The sequence below is a fragment of the Theobroma umbraticum genome, unplaced genomic scaffold (genome assembly GCF_002168275.2).
Source record: "Theobroma umbraticum cultivar Fairchild unplaced genomic scaffold, ASM216827v3 scaffold_44.0, whole genome shotgun sequence".
NCBI classification, from domain to species: Eukaryota; Viridiplantae; Streptophyta; class Magnoliopsida; order Malvales; family Malvaceae; genus Theobroma; species Theobroma umbraticum.
The window spans coordinates 2,418,561-2,443,576 of NW_018397255.1; the positions used below are offsets into that span (position 1 = coordinate 2,418,561).

Genomic DNA, 25,016 nt, shown 5'->3' on the forward strand with positions numbered 1-25,016 from the left:
AGAAGAAGGATGAGGCTTTGAGTGCAATGGCGGGGTGGAAGGCGGTGAAGAGTGAAGGGAATGGCAATCTGGGTGGCTCTGTGGAAGGGAACACTGGCTTTAGTGGTGAAGGACAGTCGGGGTTTGAGCTTGACGTGGATGGTTCATTGCCTTTTTACATAATTGATGCTCACGAGGAGATTTATGGTGCTAATATGGGTACTCTTTATCTGTTTGGGAAGGTAATTGGTATTCTTAATGATTTAATTGTAGCTCCTTTGAAGAAACTTTCATCGTGCTATGATTGGTTTTTTGCTTTAAATTTGGATGTGAATTCTGTTTTCTATATTTGTATCATGATCTAAGAAATGCTATTGCTGGTCTGAAATGGCTAACTGAATTTAGGTCAAAGTTGGGAATGGATACCAAAGTTGCTCTGTCGTTGTAAAGAATATGCAGAGATGTGTTTATGCAATCCCAAATAATTCTGTATTTCACACTGATGAGATGGTGAAACTTGAGAAAGATGGGGAAGAGTCCAAGATTTCTTCTTCTGGTTTCCGAACAAAGCTTCATGTAAGTTGTTTTTTCATCTTCATTTTTTCTTTTGGTGTTTTTACCTTTGGGGATTGTAATTGATGCTTCTCTCCAATTTTGTTCATCAAGGATGTGGCATCAGGATTGAAGAATGAAGTTGCAAAACACTTGTTAAATCTTAATGTTTCAAGTTTTTCCATGGCCCCGGTTAAGGTTTGCCGATTCAATCAATCTGACTCTTCTGATTTGATTATGTCCTGCTTAATCTAGTCCATTATTTGTCTTTTCTCTTGACTTTATCCTGATTCTTCTTGTTGCTTTGGTTGTTGAATGGATGATCAAATTTCAGAGGCGATATGCTTTCGAGAGATCTGACATACCTGTTGGGGAGAATTATGTGCTCAAGATTAACTATCCATTCAAGGTAAATCACTAGAGCTGTGAATTGAAAATCATGGTTTCACTCTAGAGTTTATTTTTACATTTTTTTTTCATGTGATTTATGTATTGTTTAATTTAGTAGAGTTTAGAGTCTAAAATGTCATTCTTTTTAAGTTGTCCACAAACCATGATTCCAATGTCACTAATAGATAAAGTAGTTACTTTTTCTATTGTTGATTGTTACCTTATGTTAAAAGTTGTTTTTCGTCCTCATTTTTCCAGGATCCACCACTTCCAGCAGATCTGAAAGGAGAAACGTTCTGTGCTCTGCTTGGGACTCGCAGCAGGTTTTAAGTAGTTTGAACATTTCTTTTAAAAGGAAAAAAATGATACACTGCAGCAGAATGTATAATGGTTTTGAATCGCTTTTGCCGGCGACTGCTGTTAAAATCTTTAATTCATGTGTGTTTGTATATCTATACAAGGATTTAGATTTAAAGGTACTGCATAACTCAATCACACCCAACCGGTTATGACTTGATAGCAGGGTAACATACAAAAGATCATACATAGATGCATGCAAATGTGTCACTTTTTCAGTTAAAGTTTATTTGCCAATTTTATTGTCACATATGTTTGGTAAATTATGCCAGGCTGCTTGGTGCACTTTAGCTCATTTGAAGTTCAGGATGCTGTGCTTCTCAATCAAAAATTGTTGAAATCTTTAAAATGATCATTAGCTGGTTTGTTGTACTATGCCGAAAAAAATGCATGAACCTGGATTTCTAGAGATTCATATATAAGCCCCTTAGAAAATAAATGATTCTATTTGGTAGAGATTTCATTTGAAGAGGATTTGCATTCTTAACTTTCTAATGCGGTATTATGAGTTATCAGCCTTTTGAAAATTTTCCCAATTGTTGTAGCGTTATTCTAGCTTTTAGTTTTGCAAAGCCCTTTCTCACTTGCCATATGGGGAAAATGTTGAGTCAAGTTGATTTCTTGGTATGAACTAGATTGATTGGCTGGCAATATATCTTATTCTTTTGTCTATGACATGCAATGAAATTTAATAGCATCAAATTTGACTGGATTTTCTTGCAGAAGACATTCTTGATGAGTTTCTGTTAAATCTAAATATTTTTTTGAGGATTAGACAATGTAATAACATTTGGTTTTTTTACTAAAAAAATGAAAGGATTACTGACTGGTATCATCACTTGCAGTGCATTGGAGCTTTTCCTTGTTAAAAGGAAGGTGAAGGGGCCTTCTTGGCTGTCAGTTTCAAATTTTTCTACATGTTCGGCTTCTCAGAGGGTGAGATTCTTGAACCTAGGCATCTTGTGTGATTTGAGCTGATTCTACCAATTCTTTATAGTTTTTTTCCAGTTCTTATGTTGACAGTTTGGTTAAACTCTGATAGATCAGCTGGTGCAAGTATGAGGTTATTATTGACTCGCCCAAAGACATTCGGATTTCATCTTCATCAAAGTGCACGACAGAAATTCCCCCTATTGTTGTTTCAGCTATAAATTTGAAGACTATCATCAACGAGAGGCAGAATATAAATGAAGTAGTCTCAGCATCCATTATCTGCTGTCGCAGAGCTAAGGTTAGTTGAAGAGGCCTTTTCTGGCTATATGCTATTTCATAGTGAATTTAGGCATGTTTTGTCAAGAATGCTTTTTAAATAGTCTTTGTTCATGTAATTTAGCCCACTTTCTTCCCAAGTAGGGTAAGCTGCTTGCAATTTTATTTCTGGAATAGATATAACAACAAACATTGCTTCCTACATATTATGGAGGTATATGGATCTTAGAAGAATTAGTGCATTTTTAAGCTTAGCTGAGTCTTTTAGGTGCATTAATAATTGATTCACAGTGTTTAGTTGATAGCTTGCATAATTCAACATACTTTCAGGCTGGTCAGTTGTTTAGGCACTATATATATGCAGCTTGGTATTTATAGGCTTTAATTCCCCATTCCTTTTAAGAAACCATCTTGATTGCTTTAATAATTGATTCACACTGTTTAGATGATAGCTTGCATAATTCAACCTACTTTCAGGCGGGTCAGCTGTTTAGGCACTATATATACGCAGCTTGATATTTATAGGCTTTAATTCCACATTCCTTTTGGGAAACCATCTCGATTCCGTGTTGCAGTAATATGCTATCGTTGATATACTCAACGTTCTGTAATATTAGCTTAAGCATGGTATATGTTGGTTTAGATTTAGCTCACACAAGTTTCTGTTTTGACCTAGAATAATATATTATGTGCTGTTTGGGCTTTCAGATAGACACTCCTATGTTGGCTTCAGAATGGAAGAAACCTGGTCTCCTCAGCCACTTTACTGTTGTTCGCAAACTTGATGGAGGCATTTTTCCAATGGGGTTTACCAAAGAGGTGACAGATAGAAACTCAAAAGCTGGATCAAATGTTTTAGTCTCTGAAAGCAGGTAAGTTACATGGTGTCTACCATCAAAATTTTTGATGTTGCCTCAAACATGATTTTAACCTTGAATATTTATATTTTAGTGGCTGTTGTTGAAGTATCTTTCCACACTATGTTGCAGTGAAAGAGCTTTATTAAATCGGCTGATGATTGAGTTATACAAGTTGGACAGTGATGTTCTTCTCGGACATAATATATCTGGGTTTGACCTGGATGTTCTCCTGCACAGAGCCCAGGTGGGGGATCACCTCAAAGTGCTTTACTCTAAGAGTGTTTGTAGGCTACTCTTGATTTACATCCTCAGCCGCTGACAAAAGATTATGGGCAGGCTGGTAGCAGGCTACAATCTGCTGCCGCTTTTGTATATCAAAGCAAGAAGTTGGCATTCAATTGATAGCTTAATGCATTTGCTGATTTACATAACTAATACAAAGAAGTTGGTGATATTGGATCACTGTTAATCAATATGTCAATTTACACATTAAAGTTTCTCTTATATACAATTCATTTTGAGCTGCCATTAAATTTCATTTTCTTGATGTTATAGTTAGCCTTCCCGTGTATTATCAAATGTTTAGATGGCAATAAGGGTATTTAGTTCTTTGATTTATCTCCTCATCTTCTTCAAGTGTAAGCTGCCTCTGTACCTAACAGATGTCCATATAATGAGTTGCCTCTAACCTGATTGTCCTAATAAATTGCTCATATGCAGGCTTGCAAAGTACCAAGCAGTATGTGGTCCAAAATTGGCCGTCTGAAGCGTTCTATGATGCCCAAGTTAACAAAAGGAAGCACCATCTTCGGGTCTGGAGCGAGCCCAGGGATCATGTCATGCATTGCTGGTCGTCTTTTATGTGATACATATTTGTGTTCCCGTGACTTGTTAAAAGAGGTATTTCAATTGGTGCATTATGCCCTTGATGCAGTGTGTGAACTGTGCTCATGACAACCTTTGCTTATTAAACATGCAATTTTGGTTCTCAGGTTAGCTATTCTTTGACACAACTGTCAAAGACTCAGCTAAACAAAGACCGCAAGGAGATTGCTCCACACGATATTCCCAGAATGTTCCAAACATCTGAATTGCTCATGGAACTTGTAGGTTCTGAATACCATGTCTGGTACTATGATTTGGAGATTTTTTTTTTATAATGTTTGATTACATTTTGATTAGATGGCATTCATGCGTACAAAGAACATTGCTAAACATGCAATAAGATACGCAGCTTGCATGATGATTGATCTATGTTTTCTTGCCATGATTTAATATGTTGTAAATGAGATAATAACTTGCATCTTCCTGGCTAAGAGCATTTACTGGTTTCAATGATTATTTGCGCATTGTGACAAATTATGATGGACCATATTATTGGAACTTAAGCATTATAATTCTTACAATTGAGAAATATTCACTGGTACAGGATGTAATGCTTCTAATTATATTTGTGATGTGTTCAGATTGAATATGGTGAGACTGATGCATGGTTATCTATGGAACTCATGTTTCATCTGAGTGTTCTTCCCCTTACCCGCCAGCTGACCAATATCAGTGGTAATCTATGGGGAAAGACTCTCCAGGTGAGTTCTGCTTGGTTCTCCACATTCATTTATCTCAATGCCTGTTCATGGACTTGACATATGAGTGCATGTTCCTTTTCAGGGTGCTAGGGCACAAAGAGTAGAGTATCTTTTATTGACATATGAGTGCATGTTCCTTTTCAGGGTGCTAGGGCGCAAAGAGTAGAGTATCTTTTATTGCATGCATTTCATGCAAAAAAGTACATTGTCCCAGACAAGTCTTCATCTTACACAAAGGAAACAAAAGTTACAAAAAAGAGAATAAATGACGGGGTTGAGGGAAATGTAGATGAGGTGGATAACAATGATGTGAATTTTGATGAAACTCACAATGACCGCGGAAAAGGGAAAAAAGGTCCTGCATATGCTGGTGGATTAGTTTTGGAGCCAAAAAGAGGTCTATATGACAAGTATGTGTTGCTCCTGGATTTCAACAGTCTCTACCCTTCCATTATTCAGGTTAATAATGGTTTCACAAGCCCCTTGATATCTTTTTCTATTAATATTCAGATTTGAATTTTACTCTCATTTTTGCTCCTTTTCAAGGTAATGGTGATATGTGCTCGCATATAGTCTTTTAATGAGCATTGGCATCTAATCTGATTTTGCAGGAATACAATATATGCTTCACAACAGTTGAAAGGTTTCCAGATGGATCAGTTCCTCGTTTGCCATCTAGTAAAACAACTGGAGTTCTACCTGAAGTAAAGATATCATGAATCCTTTTTTGCTAATTACATTTGAGCAATAGAATTCAGAAAATTGTTTATGAAACTTAAATCCATACCCTGCATCTTTATTTGTCTGTAAAATTCTGCTTTAAATAAATACTCCCATAGTCTTAAGGTGTAATCCACTTTAGAAATGCTCTAAGTTTAATTGCCTTTACATGATAGTCTTAACCTTTTGTCCTTGACTGCATTTTGTGTTTTGTGATAGTTTGTAATAAAAGGACACAGCAGAGAAATTAACATGTAATGCATATCTATTATCCATTTATACTAATGGACAAAATTTTGAGATAAGCCAAAATGGAAGGAGGTTTTTTTTTGGGTATCTTGAAAAGAAAATACAGAGCCTGCGAGAGAAGGAATTGGAGAGGTAATAATTTATTGTTTTGAAAATTTGCAAGTAGAAAAGGCTTTTATAAATCTTGAGTGCGAGATTATTAAGATTAGTTGGAACTAGTTACTGTTTTAGTGATGAATTAAATCAGGAAAAAGAAATTGTGAGATTGTGTCTTAAACTTATTAAAATCTGTGTATGATCACTGTTTGAAGTTCCATTGGCTCTTTTACATATGCAACTTTTCTCTAAAGGATGTGTGTGGTGCACTGTTTATTTACTCCCAATTCTTCGTACATATATTTAGGTAGATAATTTGTTTTACATACCCTTTTGTAGTTGCTGAAAAATTTGGTTCAGAGAAGGAGAATGGTAAAGTCATGGATGAAAAATGCATCTGGTATTAAGGTCCAGCAACTTGATATTCAGCAGCAGGCTCTCAAGCTCACTGCAAATAGGTGTGTGTGTATATCAGTTAGTATTCCTATTACTTTTGGGTTCATTTGTTTGAATAATGAAATAGTGGTGACCATCTCATTCTTAAACATCACAATCCATTAATTTGATTCAAAGTCTTTATTATTCTATTGCCAAAAGCCTATTTAGCTGTAGTTGGAACTTTCAGTTTTGCTTCTTGTGATGTTTTAGTGACAATTCTTGTTTGTAGTTTGATGGTACTTCCTTGTAGATGACCTGATAATATTTTCCCTGCAGTATGTATGGATGCCTTGGGTTTTCTAATTCGAGATTTTACGCAAAGCCTCTTGCAGAGCTTATTACACAACAAGTAAGAGAGATACATGTAGCATATGCAGAAATATGAAGATCCATGTTCTACAATTAAAATGATGCTGGCTTTTATATTGTTTATTTCCTTGTGATATGAGCAAAGTTACATTGCTGTTGTGCAGGGAAGGGAGATTCTACAAAGCACTGTTGATCTTGTTCAGAATAATTTAAACTTGGAGGTAGTCTCTTATGTGCTGATATTTAGGAGCTTTTGAATAGAACGGACTGATATCATATCCAATGTATTAAGCGCCTAAAGATGAGTAATTTTGCATGTGGCAGGTAATTTATGGTGACACGGATTCAATAATGGTTTACAGCGGACTAGATGATATTGCAAAAACAAAAACAATTGCAGGAAAAGTCATCCAAGAGGTCAGTTTCTCATGATGTGCTTTACTTTCATTGGAGAATATTGTCTATGAATGTTGTAGTTTAAATGCTTTTGTGTGGCTATCTCTTGCATACTAAAATAGATTAAATTCATAAGAGCTCCAGTTTTAATGTGCTGCAGTTGTAACGTGATGCAAATAAGGTGTCTAGGGCTCGGAGTTTGATTATCAAAATTTGCTACAAGGGCTCATTTTTAACCAAAAACCTATAATAGATAAGAGCAAAGTCCAATGATCCCCAATTATTACTCTCTTGGAAAACATCCTATTGTCCTTTTCTTTCCTTTATAATTTGATGGTGGGCGCATTCAAAATTTTGCATCGTTCCTTTTGAAAGATTTAGATTTATGTTGAGGTCTTTAGTGAGAATTGGCATACACTACACAGCTGGTTTAATCTGCCAGCATGGGCATCTCTAGAGCAATCATTGTTGTTCTTTTCTTTTTTATTTTCAACTTTCGTTTTGTGTTACTCTGTGCAAGATGTAACTTCTCTGCTTCTTGTGTCTAGGTAAATAAAAGGTATAAGTGTCTAGAAATTGATCTTGATGGTCTGTACAAGAGAATGCTGCTTCTGAAGAAGAAAAAGTATGCAGCTATAAAGGTGCAGTTCAAGGATGGGACACCATATGAGGTAATTTTGAATACATTTCGCTAACTAACGTGGCTCTCAAAAAGATTGGAGATATAACCTTTTTGGTTCAGGTTATTGAACGCAAAGGTCTCGATATGGTTCGTCGTGACTGGAGCTTACTGGCTAAGGAATTGGGAGATTTCTGCCTTGGTCAAATCTTGTCTGGAGGGTATGCAATATTTTACTATTTCTATATTTTAACTTGTCATCTTTATTTTATATCAAGCTGGAAGTCCAGGCACTAATCAGAACTAGGTTACTGAGCTATGCAGTCACTTTGGCTTGTATGTTCACAGGTCTTGTGAGGATGTTGTTGAATCAATACATAACTCTCTCATGAAGGTAATTACCATCATCTATTCTGTTCTTTTGGTTGGATTTTGAAATGGGTAGAAAGTCTTAGCTCCTAGGGATCGTTCACCAATACAAAGGTTTCAAGGTGCTACTTCTTTTGCTTTAGTGCATCTGAACTTTGGAAGGTGAAAGAAATTGCGCACTTATTCTGCTATTATATGATTGACTTGCTCTGCTTGTAATTGAGAAGTTGCTGACTATCAACGTTGTATGTTTAACAGGTACAGGAAGAAATGAGGAATGGACAAGTAGCACTTGAGAAATACATCATCACGAAAACATTGACTAAACCACCTGAAGCCTATCCTGATGCCAAAAATCAACCGCACGTTCAGGTGATTTCAAATGCCAGCAGTTGGTCTTGCATGCTTTATAACTTTATCTTATGTGATTTGACCTACCATTTATGTATCCCATTCCACTGATATTGCTTGAACTGATTTCTAGGTGGCTCTGAGATTGAAGCAAAGTGGTTATTCTACTGGTTGCTCAGCTGGTGACACAATTCCATACATAATTTGCTGTGAACAGGTATCTTTATCACTGAACCTTTTTTTTATAAAATCACATCTGAACTTTGAGCACAGGATACCTTCACATTTTGAGGTTATATTGATCTCAATCTGAGTTTTGTTTTTTCCATGTTCTTCTGTCATTTTTGGGATAGGGGACTAGTTTGAGTAATTCGGCAGGGATTGCTCACCGTGCCAGGCATCCTGATGAGTTGAAAAAAGATGAGGGGAAATGGATGATCGACATTGATTACTACTTGTCACAGCAGATCCATCCAGTGGTATCCCGTTTATGTGCTTCAATTCAAGGAACAAGCCCAGAGCGGTTGGCTGATTGTTTAGGACTTGACCCATCCAAGGTAATACCTTCAGGCCAGCGTGGATTTGAATGTAAATCTATGTTCTTTCTTGCATACGCTTACTTTACCAATAATGTTCTTATTTATTGTTTTCTTCCAGTTCCAAAGTAAATTAAGTGAAGCTGTCAGCAATGACCCTGCTGGTTCGCTCTTGTTTGCTGTAGATGATAATGAGAGGTAACTATTTTATTGTGTCCAAGTACTATGCTGTATGAACATAATGATGCATTTCTCCCATGAAAAGAAAGGGCGCTAAGGCATGAGGTGGATTGTGTTGCAGATATCGAGGTTGTGAGCCATTGACCTTGTCATGTCCAAGCTGTTCAGGTACTTTTGACTGCCCTGCTGTATTCAGTTCCGTTTGTATGTTAACTGGTGAGAAGCCAACGAAACTGCAACAAGAGGAATCTACCTGCAATTTTTGGCGCAAGCTGCGCTGCCCTAAATGTCCTGCCGAAGGTGATCTGGGTAGAATATCTCCTGGAATGATAGCAAACCAGGTATTTATAGAGTTTTTCTTCCCCCTTTTGATAACCACGTAGTGCTAAAATGGCCTGTGATTCTGTAATCGAAGTATATTTTGCCTTCTCCTTTAAAGGCCTTTGCCTTTCTGTTTGTGCGTGTAAACCGTTCTTTGAAAATTCAATATTACTTACAAATATTGATGGTAGAGGTAATCTACTTAAATTCCCTATATGTTAAAGATGTGTGCTTTGCCCTGTCTGTCAGGTCAAAAGGCAAGTGGATGGGTTTATTTCAATGTACTACAAGGGCTTAATGATGGTAATCTATCTCTTACAAAGTACTTGATATACTACTTAAAAAGTTTGGGTTTATTAGCAATTATTAAATCTGATAACGTGTTCGCTTTTGCTTTCAGTGTGATGATGAAACTTGCAAGCACACAACTCGAAGTCTGAACCTGCAGTTGGTTGGTGATTCTGAGAAAGGAACAGTTTGTCCAAACTATCCCCGCTGCAACGGGCGTCTTGTGAGGAAGGTTTCATGAAAATTTCACCAAATCTAATGCATTTTTATACTTTATTCTTCTTCTAGCATATTTGTTATTTAGCTGAGCAATTTTTCCTCTTATATAGTACACTGAAGCAGATCTATACAAGCAACTCTCATATTTCTGTCATCTCTTGGATACCACACGCAGCATAGAAAAGGTTGTTATATTTCGCTGTTTTTTTTGTTGTTATAAATTGGCCAACGGTGAAAAGCTGTTGTTGTCGTGATCAGTATTGAACTGATTGATCTTGGTCCTGTTGCAGATGGAGACCAGTGCGAGGATACCGCTAGAGAAAGAGTTAGCCAAAGTTCGGCCACTTGTTGATTTGGCTGCATCTACAGTTGAAAGAATTCGAGACCGATGCTCCTTTGGTTGGGTGCGGATGAATGACCTTATTATCGCAGTTTGAATCACGTTTAGGTTCTTTCTTATTATTCTAATTCTGCCCGTAAATATTTATGAACCTAGGTATCATCGGCTGACGAAATATAAGTAGCAAAATTAAGTCCTATTTTTTATTTCTATAAATTTGCTAATATGGTTAAACCACCATTTTGGTATACAGATGACAAGTTCTTCGGAAACTGAGTATTTCTCGTCCTTAAATTTCACTAATCTACGTTCTGATCAAGAGCTGGTCATGGGCCAAGTTGGGCCAGCAGGTGGATTTCGGGTCCAACTTAAGGTCTGCCTAAGCCTATCTAAACTCAGCCCACAGAATACCTCAGCTACAATGGCAAATCCAAATAATAATCAAAATTAAACGAGAATTTGGAGGAAGAAAGAGCCATTATTCATTTTATTAAGCATAGAGAAAAATAATGGATTATTAGGATTAAAGGCAGACAACAATCTGACGTATAAAAGACTGAAGAGGCTCCTCCAACTCCATTGGACTCAGTACTTGCTTCTTGCAATTTGTACACTTTCCATGGCATTTATCCCGGCTGTCACTGCAGCTCCCCGACAGGCGCCTCGTTGAGCCACAGGAAGTGGATGAAATCATACAGTTTTGCACTTACGCTCACCTGTTTGGTGTTTAGAAAATACTTTTATATCAGCAACAAGGTTGGCCCCACACAAAAAACAAAAGGAATATTTGGAAGAAGGTTAGCCTGCAATACCTTGTACGGTGTAGGGTTTAATCTCCTGATGTGATCAGGCCTCATTTGCTCAAGCTGTTTGATGCAATGGTCCCTAATGTCCTTGAGAGCTGGTAACTCTTCTCTTACTTTATCTTCAAGAGGGGATAAAAAGTTTATTTCAGGAAATGTGAATAAACATATTGCTGACAGGCCTCTCTTCTGTTCAACAGTAAGTTACTATAATTCAATCCTAACTATGGAGCCTAAGACCTAGAAGTGATTCAATACTTAATGTGGCAAGGTAACAGGGATATAATGTTTTCTCAAATGGATTCTTCATGTTCAACAGAGGTTTGAGACTACTGAATTAATGTGATTATTGGTTCAGCTCCTTGATAGGATTTGAACTATACTCTTCCATGGTGATTAATTAAAAAATGGATTATTCTTAGTTCCTACCTGACTTCCCAGGCCAGTAGCACTTCAGAAGCTCTTCCACACGCTGTGGTACCACATATGCTCTTTTGGATTCATTAAAAGGGTGACGGCATAGAATACGTTCTCCCACCTGCAGATTTGAAAATAGAGAAAATGAGGTCATTCGGCCTAATCATCCATGGAGTTAAGTCTATATTGTTGTAGTGCATACAGTTATTAGTGGTAGGTGACATAACAGAGAAATGTAAAAGAATCCAAGTAAAAGAAGATTTCGTTGGAATCAAAATGAATGAACCAGTAGCTTTAATGGTCAATTTTTTATATCCCACAACAAGTACACTATGAAGTCAAACTTTAACACGTGAGTATCGGTAAAGTTGATTAGTTTTTCATATTACTTATTCAACATTGATTTTGGGATGTGGATAACCAATAAGATTACATGCTGTCCAAATGTTAGACTGGCATGTTAGCCTTGAATACGTAGACAATGCATATAACTTAAGCATATATTTAAGTAAAAAGAATAAAAACTCAGTATCTTTCTATGTTGAATTCTCAGGTTTCCAAAGTTAAAACTAAATCCAAAAATGGCTGCAAAAATCTCTCTGTTCATATGCTCTTAACTACACGTCTTATGATACTACAAGTGAAAAAGGATGAGAATGTTGGTAACTAATATCTGAAAAGCTTTGCAGACTACACAACAAGAATTATGTGAACTATAAGTTAATACCTTTGGACATGGTTCATTTTCCCCTGTCATTATGTCCACCAGGGAATATCCTTCCTTGCCATATAATCTGTAACATCGTTTTTTGCATGGTATAGAGACCTAGCATTCAAAAATATAAATAAATAAAAGAAGAAGAGAGAAGAGATAAGGAAATGCATTATGATAGAAAAGAATGCTGCCGAAACTTCTCGGCAGCCAGGTCAAACCTTAGACACATCCTCCGACAGCTTGATGCGTGGCTGATTATTGATCTCAACAAGCTTGAAAACACAACCTAAAGCTGCTTGAGCATAGCAAGTGACCAGATTGGTTCCTATCCCAAAACAATCCACCTCGTGACCCTACAGAGAAAAAGGTTTGATCCCTCATGAGTTGATGTGTACAAGAGTAAATCATGCACCATATTGGAGGAACCGTCATCCTGATACAGGCCCTTAAAGAGTCAAGTAAATTATTCAACGAAATTTTAGGTTAGATGGACTACCTGCTTGTTTAGTGCATCCAAAGTTTCCTCATTCAAATCATTACTAGCAGTAATGCTCATCTTTCCAAAACCAGGAACCCCAAATTCTTTCTCAATTGTATGAAAGATCTTGCGGGCTTCGCTAGATAAGTATGCTAGATCACCAGAGTCCAGTCTAATGCCAACTACTTTGTACCTGCATAAACACAAAGTCAAAATGTAATGATACATTAATTCAATTTCTCTCTACCCATCAAACAAAGAATGCAACTGCTACAATCATTCAGCTTGACAATGTAAATTCGTGTTTGAAAGTCATCAGAAAAATTGGCAAAAAATTAATAAACTGAACATAGGCACAGATAAAATAACCAATGGGAGAAAAAAGGAATTATCATAACCCAATTTTCTGCAAGGGAGGAATTGTTCTTATAGGAAAAGAAACTTCTATATGTATAAGCCTTTGAGACATACCCCAAGTCACTAAGTGCCAAAGCAACTGCACAAAAGTTGGGGACTCCACTCCTCATTACCTGGTAAAATGGATGTAGAAACAGAAATTTTAACGCTGATATATGTTAAGACAAAATAGACTACATCAAATTTGACTTAAAGCTAAAATTCATGGAAGGTGCACTTACATCATATGTATCTACAAGAGCAAGAAAGTTGTTAGGGAACGCCAAGGCATATGACATGAAAGCTGCTAATTCACTCTGATTGGTCTCACCAAAAATGCCACTCAGTGGTTTTGACCACTACAAAAGTATGCACCAATGAGATAACTTAAGGCAGGTGAAGCAACAAGCAATCAACTAGCAGCAATATTACAGAGAAGAGAACAGGAAACAAAAAACATTGATCTCTCTCTCAACCAAATTTACCTTATATATTATACTCTAAAGAGTTTCAAAGGAATAAACATTTAGTCTACCATTCCTCCCACCGATTTCTAGAGTATGGACATAAAGGCAAAATTTGAAGCTCTTTCCAAATCTATCTATAAATATAGATATACTTTGGAATTTGAGAACTAAATGAACTACATGCTTTGCACTCTCTACTATGAACCTTTGTTTTTTTAATGGGTTTTGAGGTTGTGGGCTTTTGGATCTGATATATTGCAATTGTGAGCCACTGGGATTCTTGAGAGAAAAAAATGTATGCTTCTAATACAAAATTTTGATGAACTTGCTCATGAAGCATAGTTGAGTTTTGGCTAACAATTGACAAAAATGAAAGGGTCGCCTAGTCATCTCTAGCTAGACATGGAAAACACATAAAAATATTTTAACAAGAAGTTAAAGGACCATTCACAACACCTGTATTTTGCTTAACCACGACTGAACAAGACTAACAAAGTCCTCACAAGTACTTGAACCATCAGAGCTACACAGGGATCTGTCTAGGATCTCATCAGGGCTCTGCAAATTAGAAATTGAACAACCTCATTTTCAAAGAAGCACATAAAACTACAATCAAGACATCATAATATGCGATGCATGAAATGATAACCCATAAGACAATGGTCAATAGATTTGGGTACAGAAAACTGATAGAAAATAGTAAGCAATTTATCAGTGTCAAATCCAACCGAGTCTCCAAACAGTTCACTTTATGTAGCATGGGCCATATTCACAAAAGAGACCAGAAACCACCAACAAAAGAAAGTGTCAATTAAACACCAATTTAGATATAAACACCAAGCAAATTATTGGAAACTAATAACTACTAGTCACTTCATCCATGTCATACATAGATACATAGGTATGACCTCAAATTTATTAATATGCCAGTAACGTAATCAACAAAAACAAATTTATAGACTATAATACTGGTATAAACTATAGAACATGCCACTAGTGAGCATACATGGAGAAAATGTGCATTATAATCTTAAGTTAATTGCTATAGATCTTAAAATTTCCTGCAAAATACTGACCATAAATGAGCTAACAAAAGCATGGGAATGTGTCCCACGAAGAGGTATCCCGAATAACCTCCCAGCTGCAACATTGCTGAAAATACAAGGCATAAAAACAGAAACAAACCAAACAAAACATTAGCTTAGATCAAGAATCTACATCAGTGAAGACTTAAAAAAGGAACATAACCTCTGAATAGCTACAAGATCATGCACAAATACAGAACAAATATTAACTTTATTTCATTCAATCACTTGAGAAACTTGATGTACGAAACCACAAAACCAGTGTACCAAAGGCTACAAATATTTCAGCAAATCACCTTGTAGCATCAAAACCTCCCATATAGCAATACTTTGAAGCCCCTATAGCGCCATCAGGTCCCTGCAATTAACATGAATGGAAATCTTTCACAGAGAGAAACTCCAATATTAACACTTCAAATAAGAGAAAAGAAAAAAGAATTCATTAACCTGAGCCCGTCGAAGCCCAAACTCAAGCAACATTTTAGAGTTTCCAGCAACAAGTCTATGTCTAGCAGCATTTGTAGCCACTAAGGACGAAAAATTTACAAGATTCAGAACAGGAGTCTCCAGCAATTGAACCACCTAAAACGAAAAATTTAGATACCAAGAAAAATTAAGATGTAAAACAAAGGAGCAGAAAACTGGCACTAAACTGATGTGGCAAAAATATTAGTTAGATGGTACTCACAGCGACTGGCCCTTCAACTCTAAGCAGGGGTACCTTTGGGAAAACAACTGTTCCCTCTGAAATAGCATACACTTCGACATCAGAACAGTCAATTTCTCTTAGATAACTGAAAAAACCCTCCTGTCATTAGCAGAAAAAACGAGTAAGTTAACCATCCAATATACAGGCACGGTTCACAAAAGAAACAAACTATAACCAGCCTATTATCACTTGAATCATCCGCAAAGTAGTTTGCTTTACCTCACACGAACCAGGCAAGCTTTTACGGATGAAGGAGATCTCTACGTCAGTTAATTTGAAATTAGCAATGAGCTTTATACATTCTTCCAAACCAGCAAACACTGTAAATTCACCACCAAATGGATTCTTCCGAAAATATAGATCGAACCTGAAAGCATGTTACAAAACGACAGAAATCCTGTTAAGCCAAAACTCAAAACATTCGACGTTCATAATCGAAAAACTTCCCATTTTTCATTTTTCATGTCTGAAAAATAACATGTAACTAAATGAAATCAGTTGAACAACTAACTTTCCGAATTTCGGAAACCTTATGTTTTCCAGTAACTAAAATCAACTTAAGCTTCAAATAATCAATAAATTAAATAAAAAATTCTACTGAAAACAAGAAAATGTAACTAACTAACCAACTAACTAACTAGCAACAAAGCTCTAATTTTTCAATCCGATTCTTTGGTAACCAATCAGAGCATTAGATTAGAAAGCGAGGAAAAAGAAACGAAAATTATTCACAATGAAATGAAATTAAAAAAGAATAATTTGAGAGTTACACGGCTCGGTCGTTGTGTTTGCCGGCTTTCCAATAAGCGTAAGCCATGGTGAACTGATAAAGATCGGTTAGAAGAGGAGTGACCATCGGGTTCGTCGGTCCGTCCATGACCCGACCCGCGTTCTCACTCTCCCCGTTCGCTGTCGTCTCCATTATCAATCTTCCCTGGCCTCTTCACTCTTTATAAAATGCAATCCGTTAATGACTCCTCACTTCGAAACCCGCGTGCTTTATATATAGAGAAGGAAACTGGAAAACAAGCGTGTAGCTCACGAACATTAAAAGGAACAAAAAAAAAAGAAAGGTAAGTTGGAGAGATCGTTAGAAGAAATTGATAGCGTTATTTCTTTTTGAGAGAGGAAAAAAAAATAAAAGGATTTGAATTTAATCCAAAACTAGAGAATAGCAAAAAGTAGAGAAGATTTTGGGGTTCGGTAGCTTAGTCAGCCTTTGAAGGGCGGGACGTGTATAAGCCGGAAAGTGTTCCCGGTCTAGTTTTGTTAATTAGCCCTTGGCCTTTTTCGTGGACCATATAATTTTCCACCCAGTTTATTACCTTTATTATTTTTCTTGACTTTATGTTATTTTTTTTTTCATTTTTTTCCATTTTCTATTTATGGATGGCATTTTATTTTGTCATTTTCAAGTTTTTTAAATTTTGATAATAAATAAATTTTTTTATCAAAATTAATAAATCATTAATAAAATTCACACTTATCCATTCTAATAAGAGTTTTAAACTTAAATCTTAAATCTAAAATGATAAATTTATTTTGAAAATCTTTGATTTGTGTCTATGGTCGTAGTCGTGGTCATGTGCATTCCGTCCTCCCGTCAAATACTCGTTTATCTAATGTCAAGCAATCCCATCAACCACGACTTTGTAAAACATTTGAGAGTAAAATGGTGCAACATGTGGACCATGCCTTTAATTCCTAACTCCCAATATTCGGCTTTGGTTTGAGCCAAATTCACTGAATTATTTTCCAATCTTAGCAACTTTTACATTTGATAAGTCCAAGGCAGTGGATTATGTCTTTAGCATTTTACCTTTTGGGTTTCTTAAGCAAGGTTTTTTTACCAAAAGAGACCTGATATTTGCTTCTTCTTCTTTTTTCATCCTTAATGAAGGATTTGACGTTTGTGAGTGTCTTATGGGTTGTAAACAAATGTGCTTGCTAGCCAATATAGACAAAATATTATTATAAGTATAGGTTTAGAATTCCAAAACCAAAGTACTAAAATATTACATTGGGAAACATTAGGAATATGCCCCGTAAAAAAATTGGATACGCCGACCGAATATGGTACAGGGCTTCTGCATTTGGACACAACTCGTAATGACATGAACCATGATATTTTTCTCTTTTTTCTTGGCCAAAATCTAATTTCTTCTGAAATCCATTAATATTCTGATCAAAGAGTCATTATCTTCACTGTTTTAGTAATATACATTGACTATGCGTATTTCCAAACAAAGAAGCTTAAAAAAAAAAATTTCCCTTTTAGTAATGCAAAATATAAGTTAAAATATCTATCAAGTTTCTGTATTCATATATTTTGTTTAATTTAATTTTTATATTTAAAATTAAAACCATTTAATCTTTTAATTTTAAAAATTACTTTAATTTATTCACTTTCATTAGCAATATTCAATTTTACAGTTTAAAGGGTGACATCAATATTGACATGACATATTTTGATGACGTGGCATTCATATGATAATATGATATGCCACATGACACCAACTGATGATGTGGCAATGTCAAGTGGCCCTTATATGATGACATGACACTGACATGTTAGCATGTCAATACCACATGACCAATAAAAAAATTTTAATTTTTTTTTTGTAATACATCATAAAAATTAAATAGAATAAAAATATACTGTACAGAAACTAAATTGAATAAAATTGAGATGTTGAGGGACTAAATTAAAAAAATATAAATCTTTAAGTAGATAATAAATATACTTATTAATAAGTTAAATAATTAAGTGTAAAAGATTTGTGGTGTTAAAAAATATATATATAAATATTTTTATACTTGATTATTTGATTCTAAAATATGTACATTAATTTATATTCTCTCCAAAAATTAAGTTTGAATTCTCTTTTCATAAAAAAAAATTTGAAAAAAAAATTTATACTTAAAATTAAATTTAGATGAATAACTTATATTATATTAAAATAAAATAATATAAAAAGATTAAATAATTTTTTTTCTATTTATAATAGTATAAAAATTTGAAATTTATTTAACTTAGCTTTTAGCTTGAGTTGAACTCAAATAAGTAAAATAGGTTGATTTAGTTACAACTTTCACAATTTATAAATATCTATTCTTTTATAATTACTTAACCCTTACCCAATTTACCTTTTATTTAAATTTACTCAATGTTTTTTATAAAACAATTTTATTTAAGTTCAAATATTACAATCAAATTCTACTAAATATAAATTTACATTATTAATTTGGACCTACAAAAAATATTATAAATACAAAATAAAATTATATAATTATTTATAATTATATTTAACTCTATCAATCATAGATATAGTCTTTAATTCAAGAAATTTCAACTTAAAAAATATAATCCAAAATATTAAACAAAATAAAAACATAAAAAATAAATAAATAATTAAAAAGGTAAAGTAACTCAGAGTTTATAGTTATAATAAAAGGTTTGTCATGCTCAAATTAAGTAAGTCATAACGAAAAATTATTTTTATAATCATTGCTAACTTCATATCTCCCTTATTCATCTAACATAATACAAGTTATTTATCTAAATTTGACTTTAGGTATAAAATTTTTTTCAAATTTTTTGGATAGAAGGAGAATTCAAACTTAATTTTTACAAAAAAAAAATAATATACATATTCTACAATTAAATAATTAAGTATGAAAATATTTATCTATATTTTTTAACACCATAAGTCATTTACACTTAAATATTTAGCTTATAAATAAATATATCTACCATCTTCTTAAAGATTTATATTTTTTAAATATTTTTTTCAATTTAATCCCTTAACATCTCAACTTTGTTGAATTTAATCTATATACTATATATTTTTGTACAATTTAACCTTTATGGTGTGGCGTTAAAATTTTTTTTTTTATCTGCCACGTGGTACTGGCATGTCGACATGTTAGTGCCACATCAGCATTACCACGACATTATATTAGGGCCACGTGGACATGTTAGTGCCATGTTAGTATTGCCTCGACATCATATTAGAGCCATGTGGCACTGTCATGTCATCAAGTTAGTGTCACGTAGCATGCCACATCATCATGTTGTGCCACATCAGCGTTAATGTTAACGTTAACGTTATTATTTTAATGACAATATTGGATGTCATTAGCGGGAGGCACTAAATTGAAGTAATTTCTAACATCAAGAAACCAATTACTTCGATTTTAAGTATAATGATTGAATTGAACAAAATATAAAAGTATAGAAACTTGGTGAGTATTTTAACCCAAAAAATACTTTGAAATATATTTATATGTTAGCTCTAATTAACTAATTCTAGTTTGTCGGTGATTTTATTTGTTGGGACTATATATTATATATGATTTAAATCAATGTCGCTTTGCACTTGTTCACATTACAAATATTTCCTCTACTAACGTGGAAAAAGAAGGTCCAAGCAAAGCTTGACATCAAGTTAGATGAAGTGTCCAATTCGGTGGATGGTGAGTGACGAAACCTGGCCTGTCATCAGGAGTAGAGCTAGTCAATTTTTATTAAAAATGTTAAAGGTTAAGAAAAATAAAAATTAAAAAATTTTTAAACTAAGATATTGAACTTAACAATTAATAATCAAAAGATTTATAATAGATAATAATTTTATAACATGTAAATAAAAAAAATAAAAAGAAAAAAACTTATAATAGTACTTTAGGAAAATTTTGTTCGACAATGATAATATCCTTTTTAATATAAATAACTAAATTATTTGTAAAAAACTTATCATCTATTTTGTTTTAAAGTTTTACCTTTCTCAATATAAATGACTAAAAAATTAATGTAGTCAACATCCAATATTTTTATTTTATTATATTTAAATTTATAATACTAAATATTAAACTATAATGCATAAAATATAAATAGTTAAATACTATATATATAATTAATAATTTCTTCTTATACTCAAGATAATTTCCTTTCAACTAAATATAAAACGTAAAGCACATTAAAAACATATACTTAAAATAATTTTTTCTTATATAATTAGAATTAATAAAAATAATATATTACTAAAATAATATATTTGAGAATTACATATACAATAATTTTTTAAGTTTTAAAAATTAAAATCATTGAAAATAAAATCTACATAATAGAAAATAAAAAACCATGACAAGTAAGAGATATAACTTATATACCAAAAAAAAGAATATGGTAGATGATTCATAGAAATTTAAAAAAAAAAATCTATAAAAACTTAAAATATATGAGTAAATATAATAGAGTTGAAAAAAATAAATAATAATAATAATATTAATTAATTAATTAATTAAATAAAAATTTTATTTTTTTATAATTTCACAATATAAAAACATAAAAGAAAAGAAAAAAATATGGACGAAAAAATTTAAAAAGTTAAAAAAGTTTAAGAATTTGAATAAAATCGAATGGGGTTTATAAAAGTATTTTATTATTTTTTAATTATATTAATTATTTAATAAAATATTATTTTTAAAAATTATTAAAAAATATATAATATATAAAAAATTTCAAAAACTTGACCCCATTATAAAGCACTCTCCGCCCCTGCCTGTCACCTTCATTGTCGTAGTATATACTGATTAACGGCACTGATTTGCCCTTTTTCGTTTTGTCGTTATTAATGTTGCCATAATCTTTGTTGTTGCTGTTATCACCATGATTAGAATTATTATTTTTAGCATAAATGGGAGCTCGTCCATGACTTCATTCCTATCAGGATCCGAAGTTAGGAAATAAATAATGTATTTGACTCGTAATCTTTACATAGTATGATAAATTTGAACATTATCTTAATTTTTGAGTAAGACCATGAGCTGTCTTTAGACAAAGCCAAAAAAGATCTTGGATTGCATTGAACTCCACATTGAAATTTGATATGGGTTCTTGTGAAGAAATGACAAGCATGGACGGTAGAAATTGTTCAGCACTAAGCCATATTATGATAGATGATTAAAGCATGCCATGTGCCAATATTTAGTTCAAGAACTACGACTTACAATCAGTTTAAAAGGTTTATCAGGTAAATTACATATGAGTAAACAAGAAAATTATGATAGAAAATTATTGAAAAAGTAAGTGGCAGGTGCTAAATTTACCCAAGAAAAGGGGAAAGAAAGAGTCTACTTCAGTAATCCCGAACAGCTGAGACTATTGCTGTGTTTCTGCTCAACTGCTGCTGGATGTCTTTAAGAGGCAGGCCATTCTGCTCAACTGCTACTAAAATGTTTATAAGAGGCAGGTCCAAGACACCACCTTCACTATGGAGGCTTTCTGAGAAATACAGAGGAGCCACAAAACCTGACAGTAGTCGTTGCTATACTAAATCCAAAAGGATAATAGAGCAGCATCAGTTTAGCGACCAATTCAGAAATTCGGTTTTTCTATCTTAATGTTATCACTGGAGTCACTTCTTCCGGCTTGCCTGTTCAAGTTTTACATTAAATGACACGGAAATTACATTGTGGAATGATTTTCATCTGTGTGCAAACAGGGAGGGAGGGACGGAGGGGAGGATTAATTCTTAATCAGGAAAGCCGATTTACCTGGTCAGGTGCGGAGCAACTATAAGGTCATGTTCCAGAACACTGTTTGGTTGGTCTCTTCCCATCATGCTTGCATCAAGAGAATTGCTTTCCTTTAGATCAGATTCTCGTGTATCAAAGGGAAGTGAAACTGTACTTGTAGCCCCTGAACCAAATTCTGTTGACAGATGAATATGTGTCAGAATTTCTCCACCATCATTCATGACAGAGGGATTGACATGGAAAATGGTATATGAAGCAGAAGCCCCAAGGCTTTTGCCATTTGATCAAGTAAGTATACTATTTTAACCATTTCAGACTACCTGATGTATTTGACTTCACTTGATGATGCGGCATAATGTCTTCCCTGCAAATATCCTTCACATCCCTTATATGTAAGATGACTGGTAAGGATTATTCCCCAAACTCTTTATGCATTGTTGCTCATATAACTTACCTGAGTTGGTGTGAGGAGCTGGAAAGGCCCAAACTGGGCCTGGATTGATTCCAAACTGAATGAAATTTCTGAAGTAATTATGTTTGACATGTTGGGAACTGATGCATGGTTTGAGGAACCACATTGGTTGGGTAGATCAAAAACAATCTGTGCTGAGGGTTCTTGATTTGCTGGCACTGTGCCTGAGGCGTTCATTGGTAGAGATCCATTGTCTTCCCCAAAGTCAATTCTTGTTTGGGGAAGTTGGATTGGTTGCAAAACTCCAGACAAGCACATGGGATGCAAGCTTAATCCATTTCTCATGGATAGCATCTGACGTTTGAAACACGAGGTAAACAAATCAGAAGCAAACTTTTTCTCTCATTGTTTCACTTGTATTTCTGTTTGTTGTTAGCAATTCCGCATAGATGATAACAGGATAGATCAAGGCTACAAAGCAAAGATCCTGCAGTATATATAACTGAGATCCACAGAGCCTTTATGATTGAAATTTGACTAAATTAAAGCTATTTATATGTAACATAAAGCTAAAATGCGGTCATATTCCTATGTCGTGCTAACCTTACCTTACAACTGAAGAAAAAAGTAGATATTGAAAACCTCAAAAGACAATTCCCTTCCACCTTTTCTCTTGATATGATTTTGGCCATGGATTTCTCATTGCTTCTTGTAATATTTTTTGAAACTAGCTTCAATTTCCTATTCCTGAGTCATTTTTAAAGTCAAATTTTACATTTGTCAGCACCTCTAAAGCAAGTATTCAGCGGAATTCTAGCAGCACAATGGGACACTCTGCAATCCTATCATCTTCCCTCAATGTTGTTAGTGGATTAGTTAGGCAATTCTTTATGAATGTCAAAGAGCATAATAGACACCCAATTAAGTTTCTTAAAGTTCAGTGTTTTGTTGCTTGTGGATGCCAAATTTCTCTAGACACACCAGTCTACAATCAAGTTAGAGTTTTTAACTTAATCATCAACAAGCTAGACTAGCAAAGGAATCAAAAGGATCTTATTCTTCTGAACATGTTTCACACCAAACCAAAATATGGCAATTTTCAGCTGACTCCAAGACTCACTCAGGTAAGAATCATGTAATTCTGAAGGATTAGAAGGGTTCCTTAATTGGCCCAGCCAGATGCAGTAGCATACAGGCCAAAAAAACCTATCAAGCAAAATAAAATAAAACAAATAAAGAACAAGTAATAAACTAATACTCCATGCAAAATTCTACCCACATCTCCAAAATCCTCATCACTAAAGAGGGTGGATTCACCAAGTATTAACATACCTGAACTTGAAGCTGAAGCTGCTTCAAGTAGTCAATTGCTTCATCGAGCATCGAAGCCTTATCTGTCTGCTATGAATGGAAAATTCAATCACACAATACCTTACCCAAATTAGTAATGCCACAATATAGAAGTGATCAAACAAAAATGGGAGATGAAGCTAAAAATGAATTACCTTGTTAGAATTTGGAATCAGGTTTTGCAATGCTTTCATTTTCTCATTAATCCTACTCCTCCTCCTCTGCATAAATCAATATCCACAAAGAAACGACCGAACAAATCAAATCGATGCTGCCCCAGTGTTATAGATTTAAGACAAAACCACAATAAAAAAAAATACTAACCTTTTCAGACAAATTATGAACCTCTGCAGCTCTACTTCTCTTTGAGGAACTACGAGGTGGAGCTGGCTTTGATGGTGCCTCATCTACCAATGCTTCAAGTCCCTCCTGCTTATGACAACTTTCAAACTATAAAAAAAAAAAAAAACAATTTGCTCAATTGGAATTGTTAAAAAAAGAGGACAAATCCTATTATTATAAAAAATTATATTTTGCTACAAAAAAAAGCATCGAATTTTCTAAGAAAATGAAAATTTTCACATTCAAAAAGAGAATCTTGATCATTATTTGTTTCTTCATGTACTCAAATTTTTTCAACCGCATGTAACTCTTTTTGTTAAGATCTTAAACATTGTCTCAGCAACCATAATGATTAAAACAAAAAACCAAAAACAAAAAACCCAAGACCGAATACTTACCTCACTTTCACAGTCATACTCTTCAGTGTCATTAATCTCACCAGCAACTCCAACCAAACCCGACCCTCCACTCCCTCTCCCACAAGAATCAACGGTCAAGATCATCCCTTGCTTCGCTTCACCTCCAGCTGGAGCCGGTGACCGTGACATCTGTCGTGGATTCTCAGTTGGACCCTCCAAATGGGCCATCCCAGGAGACGGAGAAGAAGAACGAACTAGAATTTGATGGAGAAGATTGGATATATCATCTGAAGCAGAAGATAAACAATTCCCATTATTACTATTATTATCATTAGTAGCAGTATAATTATTGTTATAATGAAACATGTTAACGTTAATGTTATCTCCCATTTTTAGCTTCTCTTTTTCAGTTTAAAATGTTTTTTCTTTTCATGTTTTTCGGTTACTGTCTCTTTTGTTTTGGCTTTTGGTTTCTTGTATGAAAACAACAGGGAAGCTATTTATGGTGCGCGGGTGGGGGGCTTTTACCGAGGAAATAAGGGGAAAAATAAAACGAAAGAAATAGGCGATGGTGAAATGTGG

At 34.3% G+C, this 25,016-nt stretch overlaps 3 protein-coding genes across 6 annotated transcripts; 1 reads left to right on the forward strand and 2 right to left on the reverse strand.

Annotated features, from left to right (window-relative positions):
* Nucleotides 1–6: 6 nt before the first annotated feature.
* ICU2 (DNA-directed DNA polymerase) lies at nt 7–10,678 on the forward strand. Its single transcript, XM_021419688.2, has 30 exons — nt 7–221; nt 385–555; nt 646–729; nt 866–940; nt 1,180–1,244; nt 2,124–2,214; nt 2,321–2,509; nt 3,196–3,359; nt 3,477–3,591; nt 4,068–4,247; nt 4,340–4,453; nt 4,814–4,933; nt 5,078–5,392; nt 5,545–5,637; nt 6,338–6,456; nt 6,713–6,785; nt 6,910–6,966; nt 7,070–7,162; nt 7,690–7,812; nt 7,884–7,981; nt 8,109–8,154; nt 8,388–8,501; nt 8,614–8,697; nt 8,834–9,037; nt 9,138–9,214; nt 9,318–9,537; nt 9,767–9,820; nt 9,918–10,037; nt 10,135–10,209; nt 10,315–10,678. Exons 1-30 carry the CDS (start codon nt 27–29, stop codon nt 10,459–10,461), a joined length of 3,675 nt encoding a protein of 1,224 aa, XP_021275363.2. The 5' UTR covers nt 7–26; the 3' UTR covers nt 10,462–10,678.
* Nucleotides 10,679–10,829: 151 nt separating this feature from the next.
* On the reverse strand, nt 10,830–16,652 carry NAPRT2 (nicotinate phosphoribosyltransferase 2). Its single transcript, XM_021417887.2, has 15 exons — nt 16,205–16,652; nt 15,654–15,801; nt 15,414–15,533; nt 15,173–15,307; nt 15,022–15,083; nt 14,717–14,792; nt 14,097–14,198; nt 13,416–13,532; nt 13,249–13,307; nt 12,796–12,970; nt 12,518–12,652; nt 12,312–12,410; nt 11,597–11,705; nt 11,177–11,289; nt 10,830–11,080 (listed from the first exon to the last, which is right to left on the reverse strand). Exons 1-15 carry the CDS (start codon nt 16,354–16,356, stop codon nt 11,003–11,005), a joined length of 1,680 nt encoding a protein of 559 aa, XP_021273562.1. The 5' UTR covers nt 16,357–16,652; the 3' UTR covers nt 10,830–11,002.
* Nucleotides 16,653–21,357: 4,705 nt separating this feature from the next.
* ALC (basic helix-loop-helix (bHLH) DNA-binding superfamily protein) lies at nt 21,358–24,922 on the reverse strand. Of its 4 annotated transcripts, none has more exons than XM_021418190.2 (8): nt 24,474–24,922; nt 24,058–24,162; nt 23,889–23,954; nt 23,716–23,784; nt 22,426–22,737; nt 22,292–22,346; nt 21,990–22,146; nt 21,358–21,868 (listed from the first exon to the last, which is right to left on the reverse strand). In XM_021418190.2, exons 1-8 carry the CDS (start codon nt 24,822–24,824, stop codon nt 21,811–21,813), a joined length of 1,173 nt encoding a protein of 390 aa, XP_021273865.1. In that variant the 5' UTR covers nt 24,825–24,922; the 3' UTR covers nt 21,358–21,810. The 4 variants fall into 4 exon arrangements, with proteins under 4 accessions (XP_021273865.1, XP_021273866.1, XP_021273863.1 ...); XM_021418191.1 differs by having other exon boundaries at nt 23,716–23,781; nt 24,474–24,921; XM_021418188.1 differs by having other exon boundaries at nt 24,058–24,183; nt 24,474–24,921.
* Between the last annotated feature and the right edge of the window lie 94 nt (nt 24,923–25,016).